Source organism: Lolium perenne, chromosome 3 (assembly GCF_019359855.2).
Source record: "Lolium perenne isolate Kyuss_39 chromosome 3, Kyuss_2.0, whole genome shotgun sequence".
Taxonomy (NCBI): Eukaryota; Viridiplantae; Streptophyta; class Magnoliopsida; order Poales; family Poaceae; genus Lolium; species Lolium perenne.
In genome coordinates, this window is record NC_067246.2 from 247,059,772 (window position 1) to 247,081,394 (window position 21,623).

At 48.3% G+C, this 21,623-nt stretch overlaps 4 protein-coding genes and 1 non-coding gene across 5 annotated transcripts; 4 read left to right on the plus strand and 1 right to left on the minus strand.

The window, feature by feature from the left end:
• Nucleotides 1-495: 495 nt before the first annotated feature.
• Nucleotides 496-1,087, plus strand: LOC127338715 (putative calcium-binding protein CML23). Its single transcript, XM_051364725.2, has one exon. It carries the CDS (start codon nt 573-575, stop codon nt 1,005-1,007), a length of 435 nt encoding a protein of 144 aa, XP_051220685.1. The 5' UTR covers nt 496-572; the 3' UTR covers nt 1,008-1,087.
• A 3,009-nt stretch (nt 1,088-4,096) lies between these two features.
• LOC127338713 (putative calcium-binding protein CML23) lies at nt 4,097-4,675 on the plus strand. Its single transcript, XM_051364724.2, has one exon. The coding sequence runs from the start codon at nt 4,139-4,141 to the stop codon at nt 4,577-4,579; it is 441 nt and encodes a 146-aa protein (XP_051220684.1). The 5' UTR covers nt 4,097-4,138; the 3' UTR covers nt 4,580-4,675.
• A 2,687-nt stretch (nt 4,676-7,362) lies between these two features.
• LOC127340073 (putative calcium-binding protein CML23) lies at nt 7,363-7,737 on the plus strand. The gene has a single exon (XM_051365852.1). The coding sequence runs from the start codon at nt 7,363-7,365 to the stop codon at nt 7,735-7,737; it is 375 nt and encodes a 124-aa protein (XP_051221812.1).
• A 319-nt stretch (nt 7,738-8,056) lies between these two features.
• LOC127344616 (protein PAT1 homolog 1) lies at nt 8,057-14,796 on the minus strand. Its single transcript, XM_051370926.2, has 5 exons — nt 14,517-14,796; nt 14,026-14,180; nt 12,838-12,894; nt 11,994-12,063; nt 8,057-10,774 (listed from the first exon to the last, which is right to left on the minus strand). Exons 1-5 carry the CDS (start codon nt 14,575-14,577, stop codon nt 8,703-8,705), a joined length of 2,415 nt encoding a protein of 804 aa, XP_051226886.1. The 5' UTR covers nt 14,578-14,796; the 3' UTR covers nt 8,057-8,702.
• A 6,582-nt stretch (nt 14,797-21,378) lies between these two features.
• On the plus strand, nt 21,379-21,451 carry TRNAR-CCG (transfer RNA arginine (anticodon CCG)). The gene has a single exon. It is a non-coding gene; the product is annotated as a tRNA-Arg (tRNA).
• Nucleotides 21,452-21,623: the final 172 nt, after the last annotated feature.

Sequence of the window (21,623 nt, forward strand, 5' to 3'; positions counted from 1 at the left end):
TTAAAAAAAAATAGCTAAATGGAGTAATTAGTGTCAAAAATATCAAATTAGCGGTAAAAACAGGAATTTACTCTAAAAAAAAGTGCATCCCCGTTGAAGAACCTTCTTGTCACTTTTTTTTTCGCGAACAAAAGCTTCTTGTCACTGTCTGGGCCGCAGCAACTACAATGCTACAGTCTGAGGCGAGCACCAATTATCGTTCAGTTTTAAAATGTTAGTTCAGTTTAATATGGCACGGCAGTTCTGACCTTAACCATCGATCGATCTCGCTCGCCTCTTCGGAGTTTTATATGTTCTTTCAAAGTAGTTCACTTCCTTTATAATTTAGTTCAGTCAAAAATTCCACTCGCTCTTGCTGTTCCATAGGAAGCTACGTGCTAATTGTTGGATCTAATGTCCCTTTCGCCCATTACTTACCAAGATGTTCAACCATAAATACCAACACACACGAGTTACTCGATCTCAACCAGCAAACGAGCCACAGAGTCATCTCACAGACCAGCTCAAGTCTGAAACATCGAGCACCTAAAGACAAGCCCACCCGCGCCACCTCTTCCCAATTGCGTGTCAGCATGGTTTCCTCAGCTGAGTTCAGGCGCGTGTTCGCGGCGTTCGACCAGGACGGCGACGGCAAGATCTCCGAGGCCGAGCTGCGGCTCTGCATGAAGGCGGCACTCGGCGGCGACATGTCGGCCGAGGAGGTGCAGGCCCTGATGGCGACCGCGGACACCGACGGCGACGGGTTTCTGGATGAAGAGGAGTTCGTGAGACTGGTGGAAGAGGCGGGTACTCGGGAGGAAGAGGGAGACAGGTGCAGGGAGGCGTTCGGGATGTACGAGATGCAAGGCAGAGGCTGCATCACGCCGCTGAGCCTGAAGCTGATGATGAGCAGGCTGGGCTTGCACCTGGACGTCGGCGAGTGCCAGGCCATGATCCGAAGGTTCGACATGAACGGAGATGGGGTGCTCACCTTCGACGAGTTCAAGACCATGATGATGATGGGTTAATGATATTGGGCTGGCTGAGAAGAGATGCGCTGTTCCTCAGCCTAAGCTAGCTATGCATCGCTGTTCATTGGACTGAGCCGTTCGTTCACACACAGAAAAAAAATGTACCTTCATTCTATGTATTACTCGTGACCCGTCTGGTCCAACGTAAATTCAGTAATTTGTAATCTTTGATTCGACGAATAACATTGAAAATGCTAAATCGCCGAATAATCTGTGATGTTACTGTAACATAATAATTCACGTTTATTCTAGCGAAGTGACCAGCTGAAGAAGTATGGTCTAACGAAGTGACTAGCTAAGAAGTGTGGCCTAGCGAAGTGAGCTGCTGGAGAAGTATCTCCTTACAAATGGAATATCATTTGCCGCCCCAAAGATTAGGGGGCGTTTGAGTATCAAGGTACTTTGAATAATAAAGATTAGAGGCACTTTGAATAATAAAGAATAGGCATCTACTCAGCAAATAGGCAAATGATTCTTTAAAATACTTCACAAGGATGGGGTGTGGCAAGAGTTGTTGCATGATGAATACTATGAATATTTGCAAGGGATTCATGATCCAAGGGATAGACAATGTTGTTACCTTCTGGAGGTTGTGTGCCACCTAGAAGGTTATGTTTCACTTTTTTCAAAAGATACTAATTACACTAAGCGCCTGCAACAACGCAATACCCTAATGGCAGTACGGATGTAGACATTCAAAAAAGAGAAAGAGAAAACTAAAAAAATAAAAGCTCCGCTACAGTATTCGAGCACCTAGCAACAACAATGCTACCACCACCAAGACAACACCTGAATTTCAGACTCTCCAAAAACGACGCCTCCAAGAAGAAAACAGTACACCAGCGCCGTCATCGTCCGATTAAAGATCTTAAGTTGTCACACAGAAGATAGCCACCACTCTCAAAACAATGCCTTCAAAAAGGTCATTGCCAGGCCCAACCAATTAAGGCCAGACCTTGGATTTTCACCATGAAAGGTAGGACTCTGAACTTCACCTGTGTTGCCGCCATCACTTACATACCACTGTTGCGAAGCCCGAAACACCAAGCAAGTCCCTCAACAGCGTAGAGAATTGAACCTCCCTTAGCTAGTCCTCCAATCCGGCCTTCATGATATTCTCTTCTTCTGATTTCACCATGGATCAATGTTACTTGATGACAACACAGAACAGAGCTTCGCGCCGCTCCCTCTAGAACCAAACGGTCAGAATAAAACCATGGATGCGCATAACCGAATACCACCCGATCCAACAAACTCCAGGCATAAGGTGCACTATTAAATTCGCTGGCGGAGCCTTCCGGAACTCATCACTTCGGCAAGATCAAGACGGACATGCCTCGGGAGGTCTTCATCTTCACACAAGAAAGACCCATAGGACCGCCACCATTATTCAGGTCGGGCCCCAACGCCACCGACCATCCCAGGCCGGCCGAGGCAAAGCAGTGACACCAAGCAAATGCGCAACGCCTTGCAGTCGGCCGACCCTCCACCGGCGAAAACCAGGATGGCCATGCGTTAACATGCCACCAACCCGCCGTGACCGCAGTCATGGCTCGGCCATCGCTGGCTACCATGCCTTCTGCCACGCTGCTGGGACTCGGTGACGGATCGTTAGACCCACCACACCATCCTCTGGCCGACCATCTCTGGCGAAGAAGAGGGCCGCCTCCGCCATCATACCTAGGGCTGCTGCTCTAGGCGTCCTCGAGCCGCGGGAGAAGCCCAGGAGCACCACCTCGCGCTACCGGGAGGCGGGGAGATGAAGCAGGATTTGCGGCACAGATCGAAGACCTGGCCGCCACCTACTGGCCATCGCTTCCAGCCACCCCTAGTGTGTCGTTGCCCGAGAAGTGGATCGGCCCCGACGAGATCTGCATCGCAGATCAGGTCGGCACCGTCCCCACCCTCCGTCGCCAGCGTCGAGGGAGGTCCTGATCTGCGATGGCGACGGAGGGTGGGGACAATGGTGACCCCTTCTAGTTGATCATTGTTGATCTTAAAAAAATTCACAAAATCCAACAAGCTTGAAGAGAGCAAAGAGGATTCCCCCCATGTTGACGTTGTTGGACTATCTAAGAGACCAAATTAGTCTGAGATTAGTGCTTTGGGTTATTACATCTTGGCCTTCCTTATAGAACACGGATGTTCCTATCCACACCAGTACAAACCCATCTCTCCTTAGTCCTCATCGTTATTGGCGTGAGCTCCTCAATTTTCTCTCCTCTTTCTGAGTGGAGGTTGTCGATGGGAAGGTGGCGGCTACTCGTGGGATGGAGGAGGGATGACGGGAAGGGAGGCAACAGCTTGCAGGGTGGGACAGGAGGGCCGCATTGGGAAGGGATGCCTTTGTAGCCGGTGTTGCGGGCGACGACCTTCTCTCTCCTTTTAGATTTGGGCATGTATTTGTTGTTGTTGGTAACTTCATAAAACATGTATAAAACTATGTTCTAGAGGTGGAAAAAGGAAAAATAAACGTGTAAAAGAATGAGGCAAGAAAAAGGAAAAGAAACATTCAAATATGAACTAAATATATGGTCTATTGTGTAAATTAAGATGGACCTAATAACGTAATTTCTCTATAGGTTTATAGGGTTGGTTATAAGTTATAATTTGTTAACACGAATCTCAAAGTTTTCGATGGTGACAGATGGTCGGGCAACGTCAACACAAGGGGCAGTGCACTCCCGTTGAAGAAGCTTTTTGTCACTGAATGGATTGCAGCAACTACAATGCTACAATCTGAGGCGAGCACCCGATCGATCAGTTTAAAATGTGAGTTCAGTTTAAAATGGCACGGCAGTTCTGAACTTAACTGTCGATGGATCTCGTTCTGTTCCTGTCACTTGATGTCTAGATCTACGAGTTTTCTATGTTCTGTCAAAGTAGTTCACTTCCATTCTTTAATTCAGTTTAGTCAAAAAAATCAGTCTTGTTCCATAGGAAGGTACGTGCTAATCGTTGGACCTAATCTCCCTTTCGCCCATAAATACCAGCCCACACGAGTTACTAGATCTCACAACCAGCAAACGAGCCACAGACCAGCTCAAGTCTCTATCATCGAGCACCAAAAACAAGCCCACCCGCGCCATCTCTTCCCAGTTCCCAATCGCGTCAGGCAGAGTGTCAGCATGGTTTCATCGGCTGAGTTCAGGCGCGTGTTCGCGGCGTTCGACCAGGACGGCGACGGCAAGATCTCCGAGGCCGAGCTGCGGCTCTGCATGAAGGCGGCGCTCGGCGGCGACATGTCGGCAGAGGAGGTGCAAGCTTTGATGGCGACCGCGGACACCGATGGCGACGGGTTTCTGGACGAAGAGGAGTTTGTGAGGCTGGTGGAAGAGACGGCGACCGGTACTCAAGACGAAGAGGGGGACAGGTGCAGGGAGGTGTTCGGGATGTACGTGATGGAAGGGAGAGGCTGCATCACGCCGCTGAGCCTGAAGCTGATGATGAGCAGGCTGGGCTTGCACCTGGACGTCGACGAGTGCCAGGCCATGATCCGAAGGTTCGACATGAACGGAGACGGGGTACTCACCTTCGACGAGTTCAAGACCATGATGATGATGGGATGATGAGGTTACGCCGGCTGATGCTGCTCTCATGCCGAAGCTATCCATCGCTGTGCATTTGCTTGAACAACTCGATCACAACTCACACGCACAAAAATGTTGGGACTCCCTTCTTCATATTACTTCTTTGTATAACTCCTCGGGTCTAGTATAATAAATTCGACCATTTGCAACTCCTATGATACCCGTCGGTGGAGATTCTCTTACATATAGCGTTGTGCTTGGCATGCATAGCCGCATGAGCAGTGGGTTCTAGCCCGATTACTTCAGCATGGTGATTATTAATCAACATTTTGATTTAAATGTAAACTATTAAGCTGCCGCAAGCACCTTCCCTCCCCTCCTCCTCATTCCGCCTTCGCCAGGGCGCGGATTGGGTGAAGCCTCGCCGACGTGGCGGTGGGGACTCCTTTCGCGCTTTTGCCCGAAGGACCTAGAGTTCCAGACTGGGACGGCACCCTAGGGCTAGGGTACGACGCAGACACTGACGTCATGGCATCGATGTTCTGCGGCGGTGCTGTTGGGATTCGCCCACGGATCGATCACATCAAACTAGATGAACACACGCGACACAAAATTTATCGCCAAGGGTGCGTGTCGCACCCTCTAAACTATTCTTTATTAATTTTCTGATTTTCTTCTCGGTACAATCTGGTAGAACCTCACGTGTATATATACACGGACGTTCAACCAACTCAAGACCTAGCCTAAACCTACACGTACTGATAAACCTATTCTAAACCGACATGGACAACCAGTCCTACATGAACTAGTGCTCCTACTCAAACTAGGACTCCTATTTTCTATACTATACTCACGTACAAACCAATACCAAGTACTACTCCTAATCAGACTAGGACACTTAACCTGGCCTAAGCCAACTATGGCAGAAAACAACTATGCACATAGCTAGCTTGACCTACATTGACTCGGACAAACTCACACAAAGATCATTAGGAAATTAACCCAAACTCAAAGTTTAGATTATTTCTAACAATCTCCTCCTAATCTAAACTCGACGTCTCCTCATGCTCCTCCTGATCTCGACTCTCGCAGCTTCACGTCACATCTTCGTAGTCTTCATTGTCATGTCCGTACAGTCAGTATGACCACGCAGGAAACATGCAGTGCACCTCTGCTCTGCTATGCTTTGCCACCGCCATTGATCGGCCTCCCGCACTCGGTTCGCACATATGTGCCAGCGCTATTGCTGTCCTCACACTCGGTTCGCACCATACTCCTCTTGTACTTGCGCACAGTAGCTTCTCCTCCTACTGCACACACACCTCCTCGCTTTACGGTAGCTTTCCCAACCACCGTCCGCCTTCGGCATCGCACCGAACCCTGCTGGCCGCAACCAGGACGCTCCACGAGGACATGGACATAACTCACGGAACACCGTGCACACCTCAACAGGTGCGGCGGGAGGCATGGTGGTATTCTCCAAGAAGATCGACGGTGGACGGAGTGGAGGCGTCCTCCTCTCCTGCGGATCGGCCCCTCGGGCTGCATATGCGGTTTTACGAGGTGGGCGGCCGTTGAGAGACGGGCTCCAACCACTTCGGAGTCGACGATGGCGGAGTCCTCGGGCATCGTTACCTTGTTGAAGGTGTTGTGGTTGTGTATCTCCCGCCTCCTTCAAATGTTCGGGGGAAATCCTAGATCTGAGTCTCCCGGGTCGGATGATGGTGGCACTCTCGGTGTCGCTCACCCTCTGGGAGGCATCGTTTTGGAACACGTGATGCATGGAGGGGTCTGGTGGTGGAGCGGTGTTTCATCTACCGCGTCATCGACGGTGTGGTGCAACGAGGTCTCGGCGGCAGGTGTGTGAAGATAGATGCCCGTAGGACGGTGGCATTGTCTAGTGTCGTGGCGGCATCGACGACATGTCTGGCAAGGTCAATACATTGATCCATCCTGAAGATGGGTCAGTTGAAGATGGTGGCGGCGACTTATTGAGTGTGTGCAATGGTGTGCGTTCTGGGTTTGATGGAGCGGTTTATGTTCCCGACTCGTTGTTGGGCGTTTTGCTGAGGCCTTTAGTTATTCGATAATGTGTGTTGGTGTGAAGTCTAGGCATGAGGTCCTGACATGGTCATCCCCTTCATCAAGCTTGTTGGTGTTGCTACATTTGTCGCTAGAGGCGGCTTCAATTTGATCTTTGTATTTCCCTGTAACGCTCCAGTCAATAATCTTAATAAAAGAAAGTTATGTGCATCATTTTAATGCAAGGCTAGAGGTATAACGTCCATTTCAGGAAAAAGAAACAGACTGCTCTAAAAGACAACCCATTATAAAAGATGCATGTGGTGTCGTCTGCAACTGACACGGCAGAGCAAAACCCTATGTCCTAATCTTTCAGTGGTTGTCACTGTTTGGATTGCAGCAACTACAATGCTACTATCTGAGGCGAGCACGATCGATCGTTGAGTTTAAAAATGTGAGTTCAGTTTAATATGGCACGGCAGTTCTCTGAACTTAACTGTCGATCGATCTCCTTTGGGTCTTTAGAGTTTTCTATGTTCTGTCAAAGTTGTTCACTTTCTTTAATTCACTCTAGTCAAAAAATTCACTCGTTCCTGTCGTTCCATAGAAAGGTAGTACGAGCTAATTGTTGGACCTAATTTCCCTTTCGGCAATTACTTGCCAAGATGCTGAACCATAAATACCAACACACACGAGTTACAAGATCTCATGCCGCAAACGAGCCACACATCAGATCAACTCTGAAACACACCGAGCACCTACCGACAAGTCTTCCCAGTTGCGTGAAGCATATTGTCATCATGGTTGCCTCGGCTGAGTTCAGGCGCGTGTTCGCGGCGTTCGACCAGAACGGCGACGGCAAGATCTCCGAGACCGAGCTGCAGCTCTGCATGAAGGCGGCGCTCGGGTTTCTGGACGAAGAGGAGTTTGTAAGGCTGGTAGAAGAGACGGCGGCCGGTACTCAAGACGAAGAGGGGGACAGGTGCAGGGAGGCGTTCGGGATGTACGTGATGGAAGGGAGAGGCTGCATCACGCCGCTGAGCGTGAAGCTGATGCTGAGCAGGCTAGGCTTGCAATTGGACGTCGACGAGTGCCAGGTCATGATCCGCAGGTTCGACCTGAACGGAGACGGGGTGCTCACCTTCGACGAGTTCAAGACCATGATGATGACATGATGATGTTTTTACGCCAGCCGATGCTATTCTTCTGGCTAAAGTTGTATGCATGCTTGTTTACCAGTCTCTCTTCCAAATAAAACTGAAAACTCGTCTGATCCATATTGTATAAATTCAATCATTTGCAGCGTTACAAATGTTAAATCATCAGGAATTAAGTATAAATTACTTAACCGGACAAAATAATGAAATCTCTTGCAAACCTAGACATGTAAAAAATATGAATGGACTATAGTGCAGATAAAGAAGGTGCATCTTCATTTCCAGTGCTCCACTATAATATCAGTGGATACCTGGGACAATTTACAGATGCTAAATCACCAACGAAGAACATAAACAAATTATAAAGCACAAAGAGGAGTTGCATCTCCAGTTCCAGTACTTCACTATAATATCAGTGAATACCTGGACATATAAATCTACAGAATCTTTTAAGGGTGACTAGAAGAACAATATCTTTCCAGGAGCCTATAAATAGCACTTACCCATTATTCCAGCATATCTGGCCCTAATTAAAACAGATCAGACCAGACTTCACCTGACACTAGGCGGCTTCCACACTCGTAAAAAGAACAGACAGGAAGGCCCAGTTCTCAAACCTGTACAACAGCGCTACAGCTCACTACGTCTTCTTCACTGGGGCACATAAATGTTAAAAACTAGATTGCCCCGACGAGCTGACCAGTTCACCACTGCAGAGTTACAACTTTATAAGTACATGTCTCCATAGTCTATTATGATCATCAGGTGGGTGCTATATTAAATGACCCACAGAAAAAGGGATCTTTTTTTGTTGGTCTATATGAGATTAATCTGAAACCTACACTTAAGTCACAATCTGGATAAGGCTAATTTTCTGAGCCCATGGAACTTCTCCAAGCTCACACCTTATGAAGGGGGGCGCCCATGACTTCAGATATAAGAATCACCATCTGAAGACAATTGTGTCGAGGTCTTTAGCTATATCAACCAGGAACTGATTCAGAAGTGATGTGTCCACTAGCACCAGGGGGATTAAAACTGCTGGCTGGCGTGGTTCTCTGAGCGAAATCGAGCAGCATCTGGCGTTGCTGTTCGTTTGTATGAGGAAGGCTTGCGCGTAGTAGTTCAACTGGCATTTCCCTGCTAGTTGCTCGGGAGGCTTCGGATCCAATGACAGAGCCCGATGCCTGCATGACAAACATCTGCAGAATACTTTCATACTTACTGAGACAGTATTTTGTCAGAAGCCCAAAGAAAGCGTCGAATGATGCCTGCCAGAGAGCTCTGTTTGACGGGGTATAGCTGGATACAGTATTCTGATCAGTCAGTAATTCAGTTGCTTGATCCAGTACTGATTTAATAATAAGAGAAGCCCCATCGCCAGCAGAGCTACCAAGAGGACGGAGAGGTGGCTGTTCAGATGAACACACTACTGCAGCAAGGCAAGCACTAAGAGCACCGAGCTCCATATGGTGAACACAAGACGAAACAGTCTTTGCCAGAGCAACTGTTGTCTCTGCTGCACTCGAATCTGATGGTAAACCCCCAAACAAGAACCTCAGATGTCGGAAAATAGCCATGCATACAATCCTCGTCAACTCACTTCCAGGGACAACAAGCCGGAGGTAACGAGCCAGAAGCTTACGTCCTTTGGGAAGAGAAACAATGCGAAGGAAGACAATATCATCCTTCGGGGCTAAACCAGATGAATGAGCAGACTTGCTAGGCCCAAGAGGGTCGACCAGCTGAAGTGATGCAGCTAGACCTTCAAGGAGGACTTGTCGCCTTCGCCTCAGTTGGAAACTGTTCTCCTGTGCCTGGCTAGACTGCAGGAGCCTGTCAATATCTTCCACCTCAAGAAGAAGACCAATGGCATCTTCAACAGTGACCCTGGCTGCCAGCATTGGTTCTTTCTCCAGAGACCTCACAGAAGACTTCTGATCATGAGAACCCTCACCTGATGAAGGAAGGTCAACTTCAAGAAGAGACCGAGGCCTGCGTATGGAAGAGAAAGAAACTCTCCCAAGAGCATCAACCTGAAGATATGCATGCTGGTCACCACTTGACCGGGACTTGGAAGGCAAATCTTTCATTGATGTTGGGGCGAAATTGGTCTTTTGCTTAGTACTAGTACCCTTTTTCGCGATGCAAGCTTGGTGGTAATAATCAACAACATAAGGATCACTGCTGTGACTTGCTGAGTGCTGCATTCTTAGGATAGACTCAATCTCTTCAGATGACATGTACTTGGATCTGAACTTTAGTCCACCACTCTCACCATTCTGACTACCAGTAGTATCAGATGGTGGTTGAGAAAAACGCAAACTGTGTTTTCCCCTTCCTGATCGTGATCTCTTGTCTCTTGATGAAGGAAGACTTGTAGCAGATTCAAACCTGCCTGTCATCTCTGGGGGATGATGGTGGTAGAACAGATGGGGTGGTATATTCAGGTAATTCTGATGTGATGGTTGGAGCTGCGCCAATCTCTGCTGTTGCTGAGAGAATAGCAGTGATGACATTGGGTTATTCGGAAGTGATATTTGTTTCTGTAATAAGTTTGGCAGTAGATTAAGGTGCTCCCCACTGAACAGGTTGGCCTGGTTGGACCAGTCATTTTGCATTGGATTGCTTACATGCAGATTAGGACCACCAAAAGGCATGCTTCCTCCATATGGTAGTCCATGAGGTAATCCAACCATATTATACGGAGAACCTGGCAGCTGCATGCTCGGAGAACCCATCTGTACTCCCGCTCCAAATGATGGAATGCTCCCATGACGTGTAAGACCTTGAGCAGGATACGGTGATCTGCCACCTGGAGGTGGAAACGAGGTAAATGGAGGAGACTTTGGTGCTGTGATAGGTTCACTTAAACGGTGCTGCAGTGGCTGCTGAGGATAGGAGGTTGTTCGGCTTAATGGTTTAGAGTCCCCTGGCTGCACCATAGAATGTGACTGCGACCACCATCTTTTACCATCCTGGAATTCCTCATTTTCTAATATATCCTGATAATTCGGAAATTCTGCATCCTCAGCCCAATCAACAGTTAAAGAACCTGAAGAAAAACCATTGCATAGCTCAGCAACATATAGAATCTTAGGGCATGAATTGATGTTTAGTCGTTTACTATACACAAAAGTTTGCATAAGACGCTGTCAAAAAAAGTTTGTGTAAGACAGTCTTTTAATCCCAGCAGTATAATAAATAGGAAACTAAATTCAAGTCCACGGGGGATTGAAGTTTTGCATGCTACTCAACCAACAAATACAGACACCTAACCGCTCTTCATGAAAACATTGATTGCATTAAACTTTGAGGCTGTGGAATGATGCAGAATATAATCATATTGTAATGGAGCATATGCTGAGCATTCAGGTTTAAACAAAGACACATGCAAAACTACAATATATTCATTCGCATGTATAGCAGGACAAAATTGTACCGATAATGTACATGCTGAACACTGAGAGGCAAAATGGTTGAGAAACAAAACCAATTATGATTCAACAGAGATAAAACATGCTGTGAAGACTGGCTTGATGATTCTTATCGTAATATCGTGCTTTTGAGATTCATATAATATTATATTTCTACATGTGCATCACTGTACTAACTATGACAGACAAATTAATATTTAGCTTGCATTGATTCGTATACATGCATGCTAGACACTGAAATGAATTGATTATTAAGTGATACTCGAGTCTATAAATCATTGACCCTGTTTAGACACGGCAGCACTGTAGAATTGACTTCATTAAGATCTGAAATTGGTATTGAGCTAACACAAAGATGATAAGAAATATGCGAATCAAGCACAAATTTAAGGTGGATCTTGGGGTGGTATAGCCACCTGGGGTAGCCACACATTTCCCCATCACAAAATAAGCTCCATACTAAGAAATTTTGCTGTACTAACCATGACAAACCAATTAATATTTAGCTTGCATTAATTCATTTATATGCATGTTAGACATTGAAATGAATTGATTATTAAGTGATACTCGAGTCTAGAACGGGCAGTACTGTAGAATCGACTTCGTTAAGATGTGAAATCGGTATTGAGCTAACACGAAGATGATAAGAAATATGTGAATCTCAAAGCACAAATTTGAAGATGATAAGAAATATGTGAATCTCAAAGCACAGATTTAAGGTGGATTTTGGGGGGGTATAGCCACCTGGGGTAGCCACATATTTCCCCATCACAAAATAAGCTCTATACTATAAGAAATTTCACTGTTAAATTTTTAAAGAGCACCAATATCACTTACTTCCTCTTGAGATGGATCGTCTGTCACCAATAACACCAGGATTCCGTGTTCCACTAACTGTTCGGTTCAACTGGCAATAAATATGTAAATTTCTCAGTGCCAAGTAATAGAAAAGGTAAACCAGCAAAAAAACCCAGGGGTAAGGGGCAGAGCTAATACGGAAATATGCATCAAGTAGACAAGTACAATTAATATATCCAACAAAGACTACGTGAAGACGCAATTACCAAAAACCTAGGTTGCATAGCTACAGACTAAAATCTTAGTCAATACACCACAAACTTGAATACAACATTATACTTAGAATACAGAACAGCCTGATAGGCTACTTCAAAACGAGTCCAAACCCCAGGAACTGGGTGTCTGCAGCATCTCCTATGCCTAATTTTGATGGGCCAAAACGTTGCAAAATATATAAATGCAATCAGAACAGAAATCAGAGTCTAATTACTCGTGCGTCAGCCTAATAAAAATGTATGCAATGGAGTTAAAAGATAGCAAAATTTCAACAAATAAATATGCATGCATGTGCCTGTTTGTTGTTCAGAAAGTCATTTCGACATTAATATTTCAGCTCAGTTTAATAATCTATCTATGTCCATCATGTTCAGATATTGCAGTTAATCTAGATTATAAGAAATGGATGAATCATTACAGAATAAGAGTAACCACTTAGCTAGATATGATAAAGCATAATGGGGTTCAGAAAGCTGCTAGTACTTAGATAAGAATCTGCTGAATTATGTGTATACCCAAATCATATGTGATAGGTCGAAAAATTCATACCCAACTCCTACAATTTTTATCAAGCAGAAACACTGGAGCAATAAGTTGAGTAGCAAACCTTAGCGAAAGTGCTCGCAAGATCATCGACGTCCGACAAGTTGCTTAAATTATCAATCTGAGGAAACAGCGGTTTCAATCAGAATAACAGAAAACAGTAGAGAATTAAAAAATAATCTAAATATCACAAGAAATGGTAAAAGAAAACAGGAAGCATTTCGAATGCACAGAACGTCAGGTTAGCTAAAAGCATGGGCATGCCTATGATTCATCATACAAACTAGGTTACTGAAAGATATTGTTCAAAGATAGACGAATAATTCCTCTATACTTGCACGCACAGTCTGCCTATCATAATTAACTTGATGTATCTGTTTATACAAAGCACTCTATCAGTCTATCTACTTATGACCACACAGTACAAGTCAGCCATCCAAGCAGTACAAGTACATTCTGTGGAATCACTAGAAGTAGCACAATCTTAAACTCGCCAAGTCCAGAAGTACATGACATGAATCTTAGGGGACAAACTTAATCCAGACGAGTTTCAAACTAAATCTTAACACTGCAAGATCAACAAGGTAATGGAAATGCAAAAGCAGCTTATAGGTTCGGAACAACACAGCTACCAAGGGTGGGGACAGTCAACTATCAATTTGCAGCATACTAGGTCCGACGGTTATTTTCACATACTTGCATTGGACAAATGATCCCAGCCCCAAAGTTCCAGAAATAATTTTGTTTGAGACAGACCCAGAGAACAAATAACTTCGGGGCGGGACAACAAAAGATGTACTATGCACCAAAAATCCTAAAATAGATATAGGCTGCTCATAATCAACTATCAGTGTTGTAGGGATGTTTAAGCCAGTTAGCAATAGCGTGGGTGCGAGAAGAATCTTCTTCCATCTGGCCTAATAATGGAACTTTTGTGCTTCGGAAAAATAGCTAAATTCGCTCATTGAACGCGTATCAAGGTAGCTCAAAATTTTCCACCATACACCAAAGTGCTTGGGATAACACTGCTGATCTGAACCTCAGTTCCACCACATATTACCCTACAGGCCCACATGAATCTATTCTCGATTCCTCCAGCACCAATGCCCCCACTACTAGCATCCATCCATCTTGCAGAGACCACATGCCATCGAGCAAGATCAAGCATAGATGAGAAGCAATCACACAAACAAGGCCGACAGCAGTTCGTAACAAATACGGCTACTGTGTAGCAGATACGAAGAATCGTCACCTCTTCTCCAACCGAGGAGAGGCGGTACAGCCCCTCCTCCGCCCCGCTGAATCCACCGCCATTGCCATGGCCACCATCAACCTCCAAGCAACCGAGCTCGAGCCCCTCGCGCGGCTCCTTCCCGAAGAAGGCGTACTGCCCCGCGTCAAAGCTATCTGCAGCAGCAAAGATCAGACAAAATCAGCATCGTTTACCCAGATTACGCAGGCGGGAAACCAAGAACAGCAGAGGCAAGAAACAGCACGCGAAACCAATCAAGCTAACACGCTGCAAAGTCTCCTCTGGCTTTCCCGAGCACGCGGGTGGAAAATTCGAGCAATTCGCCACCGGCAGCCGAGGATTCGCAGCTAAAAATAGCGCCGACCTCCCTCCCTTGGGCGCCAAATCTAGCAGCAGAGCAGCGACAGCCCAACAAACACCAACCAAAAACAGGCGAACAGATCGAGCACGCCAAGCAAACCCACCAAATTCTGCCAGGGATGAAGGCTCACCTGCGGCGGAGGAGGAGGAAGCGCCGCCGCCGCCGCCGCTGTCCGCCTCGACGCCCAGCATCTCCGCGGAAGGAACCTAGCAGCAGCAGCAACAGCAGCGGCAGCAAGTGGCGGCGCGCATCTAGGAGGAGGAGCTTGGCGCGATTCCTCCCGGCTTCGGATCTGGGAGCGAGCTTGCGGCGGGATGGGCAGCGAGAGAAAGATAGCTCGGCGGCCTCGGCTCAGTGCTGCGTACTTCTCCTCCCCCTTCCCTTCTATCCCTCTCTTTCTCTCTCCTGCCTAGAATAATAAAACCGGAATATATATATATATATTGGGATCGGGAACCCGATTTATTTTTTCGAAAGGAAAGCTAATTTATTGCCGCAAGGAAAACACGGAAGCGAATTTCAGGTGTACAAGAAAATGTCCTTTCTCCCTCGCTTTGGGATTAGGGTTTCACGCTTTTCCTTCCCTTGCAAGACAGTGCAACCAGCATCTCACCACAAGCAAAAAAAAAAATGCAGTGCAAGAGAGATTAGCAGATGGTAGATGAGATGCTACTCCTAGAGAGGATTAGATAAGATGGACGGGGAGACTTTTGGCTTGGCTTGATCGTTACTCTATCTATAATTAACTTTTGTAATGCGTTTTCGTACACCTATTCTTCCGCGGAAATTCAATTCGGCACACGGGAGCATATGCTCCTGCCACCGGAAAAACATTTTGAAATGGTGTTATCATTCCGCGATTCTTCCGGCTCTTGTGTATGGTGTCCCTTTTTAGATGGGACTTTTAAAATGGTGTTATCATGATTTGATTTGGCGTGTCACTGCTAAGCTGGGTCCTAGTGAGAGCTTGGTTTCTCTCTCCTCTATGATTACATGTCCCTCCTCGCTAATAGTGGTTTTGGGGGTGGATTTAGCACTCGGTTTAGTGGTGTGATGGGAAGTGGAGGTAGGCTTCTCTTTTACTGTATTCGATGGGGGAGAGGGGATCCTATGTTGATAATGACTTGTTTATCCCCAAATGGTAACTGGACAACTAGTAGGCTCGACGAGTAGTTATCAAACCTAGTAGTACTCATAATAGTACCATGCGCATAGATTACGTGTACATCTACCACGATTTGCAGTGAGCTACTACCTCTCAGAGTAGTAAAACATCATTTTCCAAGGTGGAGCCATAATGCTGCGACATGGCGCGACCGTGCAAGTTGGGGCTTCGATCGCCGGTACAGTTGCAAGCTTGATACCGATTTGTTCGCCCCGGGTCTGGTTCCCCATCGTGTGCCGCTTGACCATGGCGGTGCTTCTCCTATACATTTTTTTTTTCAAAATAGAGGGAATCCAGCATCTACATCAAAGCGATGCATACAATATTTACTTATATTTTATTTAACAGAATCTATCAAGATTATACATCATAAAATCTGAAGCCACCCCACGACACTTAGAAACCCGACAATGGGTGAAGTAACATGTCGTTAGGACCTCTGCCCTAAAAACAGGAACAAATGCGTCACCAACTAAAATCTGGGGCATCCCTGAGTCGCCCTATGACGAAAATAGGAACTCACAACCGATTTAGCAGATTGGAGAGCAATTTGCCCTCGCTTCAAAAGTCGTCACCAGGTCCATCTTTAGGGCAGAGATCCACATAAACATTGCCAGTCCTCTTGTCGATGCCACCATGAAAGGTATGTCGCATGTAGCACCTGACGAACAGTAGCACCTGCCAGCCAAAAATGACTTGGCATCTCCTCCATCATCCGTTGTCCACCAGCGCTGCTCCACAAATGATGCTCCCAAGAGAGAAAACGACACCGCGGTGCCGCCATCGTCCGGTCTGGATGACCAGAGTAGGGTTTTCCCTGGAGTACCACGAGTAGGTCGTTTCTTAGTGATGCATCCATCAAGGTAACGGCGCAAACGCTGCCATCGCCCGCCAATAGACTTGGTTTTCACCGGCAACTATGTCTTCTCAACTCGCAGCCGAGGATAGAGATGGACACCACCGCCAAGCCAGGAGCAACTACTCCAGGGATCCTCATGACGCGGGAGAAGCCCAGGAGAGCCACCAGCGACGGAGCATCCACCAGAGCAACAGCACGAAAGGAAACCTGCCCAAACCAATTCGTGCCCAGATCAGCCAAGCTCCACGCCGCCTCCCATCAGTGACGCTGCCTGCAGATCACCTCCTGGCCGCCGCCTCCCTACATCACCGTCGCAGATGGAAGCCCGGACGGACGCCGCCACGCCCCCAGTCAACAGCCGAGGAAGGTCATCGCCACCGCCACCAAAGCTTTGCCCGGCAGCGCCTCGGGCGGCGGCGATTGGAGTGGAGAACACACAGGGGAGGGCAAGAGGGACCTCCTGCGGCCACCTTGGCGCGGAGCGGCGCCGTCGCACTGGGGTGGAGAGAGGTTAGGGTCGGGGGCCTCCCATGCATATATATGCACGACCAAACGACCAAACTTACAACACACTATCAGTCCAGGTCCGCGACCATTTTCTTTCTCTTTTTTCCCTTTATATTTAAAGATTTTTCTTGTACCAAAATAATTGAGCATTCGTGTTTTGTTTCCATTGGTCGTCCCCTGCCGGGACCCTGGAGCATGATCTAGAAGAACAAGGCGTGGAATTAAAGAAAAATGGCCGGTACCAAACATGATCCTACAAAAGGAGCACGCCATGACCAATTTATTTGAAAGAAAGAAGGTTGGGACATGTGGATAGAAGTATTCGTGTGATGCTTTCTTTTTCCGGGTGGTGCCCTGATGCGGCAGGAGTCCTTTTCTCTGGGCTAGTCCCCTTTATATTTTCAGCTGGCATGAGAGCGAGAATTATTGGACGGTGGAATATTCTCCGCCACGGAAATGCTGAGAGGAATATGTTCCAGGGAGCCCGGCCGTGCTAATCATCGAAAGCTACAAATTGTGCTAGCGCACCTGAGCTCTCAGATGGTGGCCAGGAATAACTCGAGTTGCTGTAGAGTGTAGAGTGTGGGGGTGGTTCAGGGTCGGCCGAATCTAGAGATGGCAGGGATGCCAAATGTTGCACATGACTCGTGCCAATATGCCATGAAAATAAATAAACGATGAATTGATTGTAGAACTGGTTAGAGCATCTTCACTCGCGTCCCCCAAATCATCCTCCAAACGGCACCGGATTGAGCGTTTGGTGACGTGTTTTGTTCGTGCCACGTTGGGGGACGTCACTTCCCAGTCGCGTCCCCCAAACGCCGGCCCTAAACATTAAAAATAATTTAAATAGATAGAATAAAACTCTTTACTAATATTCAAATCAGTTCAACATAAACAAATTACATATAAAACTTTGAAAAAACATAATTAAATTACATATAAATCATTTTAAACTACTTCTTCTTCTTCGATGATGGCCCTGCCTCGTTGTCGTCATCACGGTGGCGCTTCCTGCTCGTCACCTCTTCCCAAGAGGCGGTGTCGGCCGACGCATCAGAGGAACTAGTGTCCTCCTCGTCGTCGCCGGTGCTCGCCAGTTGCGCCTTGGCCTTCGCTTTCGCGTCCGCCTCCACCTTCGCACGGGCCGCCGCCGCCTCCTCTAACCCTTCCTCCTCCGCATCCTCCTCCACGCCCAGTCATTCCTCCGCGTTGTCAACTGGCGGCGGGGAATCGTCGCCGCTGCTGGGCGTCCGGGTTCTGTCCCACCAATGGCACCATTCAGCAGGCTTGCCCTCGCTGGAGGTGTCGGATGGAAGCTCAGAGATGTAGCCCATCGTCGCTGGAGGCATCGGATGTAGCTCCTCTGAATGGCGGCCGGTTGAAGATCCGAAAGCGCCGACGTACGAGTCTTATTGAGCGCGGATGAACGACATCGCAGAAGTTGAAGAGATCGGCGGTTTCTCTTCCGAGGAGTCCGCGCTCCATTCCGGTGGTTGGCGCGTCGGTCGACGCGGTTGCCAATGCGACGGTTCCGCTTCCCGGCAACTGCACCGTCGCTACGTAGGCGGCGGTTGAGCGTCCGAGCTGCTGACGCGTCGGGCTCGCGCCTCCTCGCCTCTCATTTCGTTGTGTTCGGCGTGCCCGAAGCGTCCCCTATGTAGCGGGGATGGGCTCGAACGCCGAACACCGTATTGGACAGCGCCGGACAAAAAAGGCATTTAGGCGCGTGGCTGGGAACATTTTTTTGTCCGGCGCGTCCCAAATACCTTTAAGGGACGGGCGACTTAAGATGCTCTTACATTATTCCCTGCAAAAGTACAATTTGCTACGGAGTACTACTGCTCTGGAAAAATCTGTTTCCCGTCCTCGCTATCAGGAAAACACCTTGAGAGTCACCTCCACCTTGCCGGCTCCCATCTCCCCTTCCTCCGGCAACTAGTAGGTCTAGCGTGTTTAGCCTTTGTGCTTAGTTTGGCGATATGGCATCGAGGTTGCCACGCATGAAGCTCGTGAGCTCCTTCACTTGTAAACACTTGGTTAAAAGTGTTCGGAGAAACTTAGACTCGATCAGCTGGCTTCGTACGTGATCCTCAACATGAAGTTGCACACGTGTCCACGGAGACGCGCTAGCAGGCCAAATTTTATTTCTTTTGTGTACTAGCACGATCCTCTACTTTGTCTTCTCCATCCATGGGCGGTTCACCTACCAAGCCGTGTAGGCGCGGTCAAAAGCGGGCGCCACGCATGCATGCAGCCCGGCGTTGCGCTTGGGCGGCGACGCCGTGACGTGACGACGTCCTTTCTTCCGCTTCTGGTTCTAGACATAGTGTACTCGGTGGATGTAGGTGCGCGTGGTTATCCGCGCCGGGAAAAGGCCGAAGCTGACGAGTGTTTTCTTCTGGTTTTGGACGAAGCACATACATCTGCCTCTCCCGTCTCTTTCCCGTGTTTGGGTAGCTGCCGCGGCTACGTCTGCCACCCGTCGGCGTCGTTTTCGGTGCGTGCTCGCGGGGCAACACGACGGCGTGGGGGTGATCCCACCGAGCTCCAGATTTTGTTTGCTCCTTCCCAGTTTCGGTTCAGTGAACGTGGACGTAAACGAAAATGCCTTACTGAACTCTTTTATTTCTACTCGGGGGGAAAATGGTTGCGAAATTGAATATATCCATCTTGTGGTTGTTCTCATCAATCGACGAGTACGAGTTGACGTAGCATGGAAGTAGCACAGCAGCAGTACTGAAACACTTTTCTTCAGAAGGAGCTGACCTATGACTATAGTTATGGGCTCGCTTGGCGGTGGTAGTACGGCCTGTGACTGTGATGAGCATGCATGTGGATGCACGTTGTTCAGGCATTGGATGCGGAAACCGACCTCGACGTCGCACGTTCTGTACTCTGCTCTCGCATTGATCTGGCCGGCCGGCGCGCGTGCCGCTCGTTACGTTCACGGTTGATTCAGTCCCGTACCAACGCCAGCGCCGAGAGAACGGCCGATAATACTCCACGTATATATACTGAAGCTCATACAGAAGACGAGAAGAAGTGCAGCGGTCGTGCTCGTACTACGTCTTTGATAGCTACCGCAAGCTGTACTCCTCCTCGTCGCGGCTGAGCAAGATCTCACCTCTGACGCGCGCACGCACGCATGCCCGGCCGATCGATCGATCGATCCCCGCGTACGTACTCATCGTGATCCACGGGCCGAGCTTACGCTAATCCGCCCACCGCCCCACCGCGCGTTGCGTCGCACGTAAGCGAAAAGCACGGCGAGAAAGGGACTCGTCCATTCTACACTACAAGTAGAAGTACGTACATGCTGGAATAGCCGAACTAAAATGTTATTAATTAACGTGCCCATCTCAAAACAAAAAAAATGTTAGCGTGCCGGCGACCGCGTCGGTTGCGTCACGCATGCACGGCACCGTACCCGTGCCGTCGCGCTCAATCCAAACCCGTTCAAGTTCTCCGGCCGGCGGCGTACGCGTACACGAACGCGGCTGCAAGGCAAGGTGCAACGACGATCCCCGGCTAATCTGCCGCCGCTGCAGAGTCGTACCCGAACTACTCGTGCTCGCCGGCCGGATCCCGATCGAAAGGGCCGCGTGCCTGCCGAGTTCTTCGGTCGCGCGTCGATCGACGACCAGCTCGTGCTCGGCTAGCTCGATCGTTCGGCAAAATCCACCTTGTGGAAGAAAGTAATACTGACTACTACTTCAGTAAGAATTATATTTCGGAAAATCACGTGGGGTGTCGCCGTCGCTGGGCGTGGACAGCGAAACGCAAGGCGGGCCACGGGCGCCGCGCGCGTGTCGAGTCGGCCGCCCGCGCTGTCCGCAACCGACCAGAGGCTCGGCCGGCGGCACGTGCCGGACGGAGCGCGAGCCTGGACGGATAGCGTAGGCGCGGCCCCGCCGGACGCGTGGAGGCCAGGCGGTGGACGGACGCGGGCGGATGGACGGTGGGTTCGTCCGTTTTCGCCGCCACGTTTGCGGCGGTGACTCTGAGGAGGAGATCCGTTGTATCTACCCATGGACCATGGTGCCTCGTCAGTAGCAGGGTAGGTCCACCGCCCATGCATGAACGTGTTTGTTTACTCGGGACGGGGATCCTAGGACGAGCAGGTGCAGGTGTGCTACCAGTGCCACTATTCATTTATTCACTTCGAAATGAATGGCCAAGGTGTGTCTTGAGAACAAACCAGAGACGCACAGCGCGGCCCACAATTTTTTTTTCCCTGGCCATCGCCTATATATTTCCGTATGATCGACCTAGCCGCGACTGTGAAATAATCCATCTGATGCATTTCTGAAATTTAAACTAAAGTACAGTGACGATTCATTCATCATGCTAGTAAATATGCCGTCATGTTCTGCGATACTACAAACAAAAAAGGAATGGGCATTCGTTCTAGTGCCACGCCATTATCTTCTACTACCTGCATACAAGTCATCACAACATGACCGCGTGGCCTAATGGATAAGGCGCTCGCCTCCGGAGCGGGAGATTCTGGGTTCGAGTCCCAGCGTGGTCGCTTTTTATCGCCGAGCGGGAGTACGCTATTTATACAACAACTGAAAACATTTGTTTACGGTGCTATCGTTGTCTTGTTCACTTTCGTTATTAATTAACGATGCTCAATCCATGTTTTGAGATTTACAATGGGAACAACATTTCCACTGCAAGGCTTTAGGATATTTTTTTTT

Bases quoted from the DNA above. Each gene is read 5' to 3' on its own strand.
- LOC127344616 (XM_051370926.2), bottom strand. From the start codon at position 14,577: ATGCTGGGCGTCGAGGCGGACAGCGGCGGCGGCGGCGGCGCTTCCTCC. The intron at 14,181-14,516 runs GTGAGCCTTCAT...TTGCTGCTGCAG, and splicing joins TTCCTCCTCCTCCGCCGCAG to ATAGCTTTGACGCGGGGCAG. The intron at 12,064-12,837 runs GTTTGCTACTCA...ATTTATTGCCAG, and splicing joins TTGCGAGCACTTTCGCTAAG to TTGAACCGAACAGTTAGTGG.
- LOC127338713 (XM_051364724.2), top strand. From the start codon at position 4,139: ATGGTTTCATCGGCTGAGTTCAGGCGCGTGTTCGCGGCGTTCGACCAG.
- LOC127340073 (XM_051365852.1), top strand. From the start codon at position 7,363: ATGGTTGCCTCGGCTGAGTTCAGGCGCGTGTTCGCGGCGTTCGACCAG.
- LOC127338715 (XM_051364725.2), top strand. From the start codon at position 573: ATGGTTTCCTCAGCTGAGTTCAGGCGCGTGTTCGCGGCGTTCGACCAG.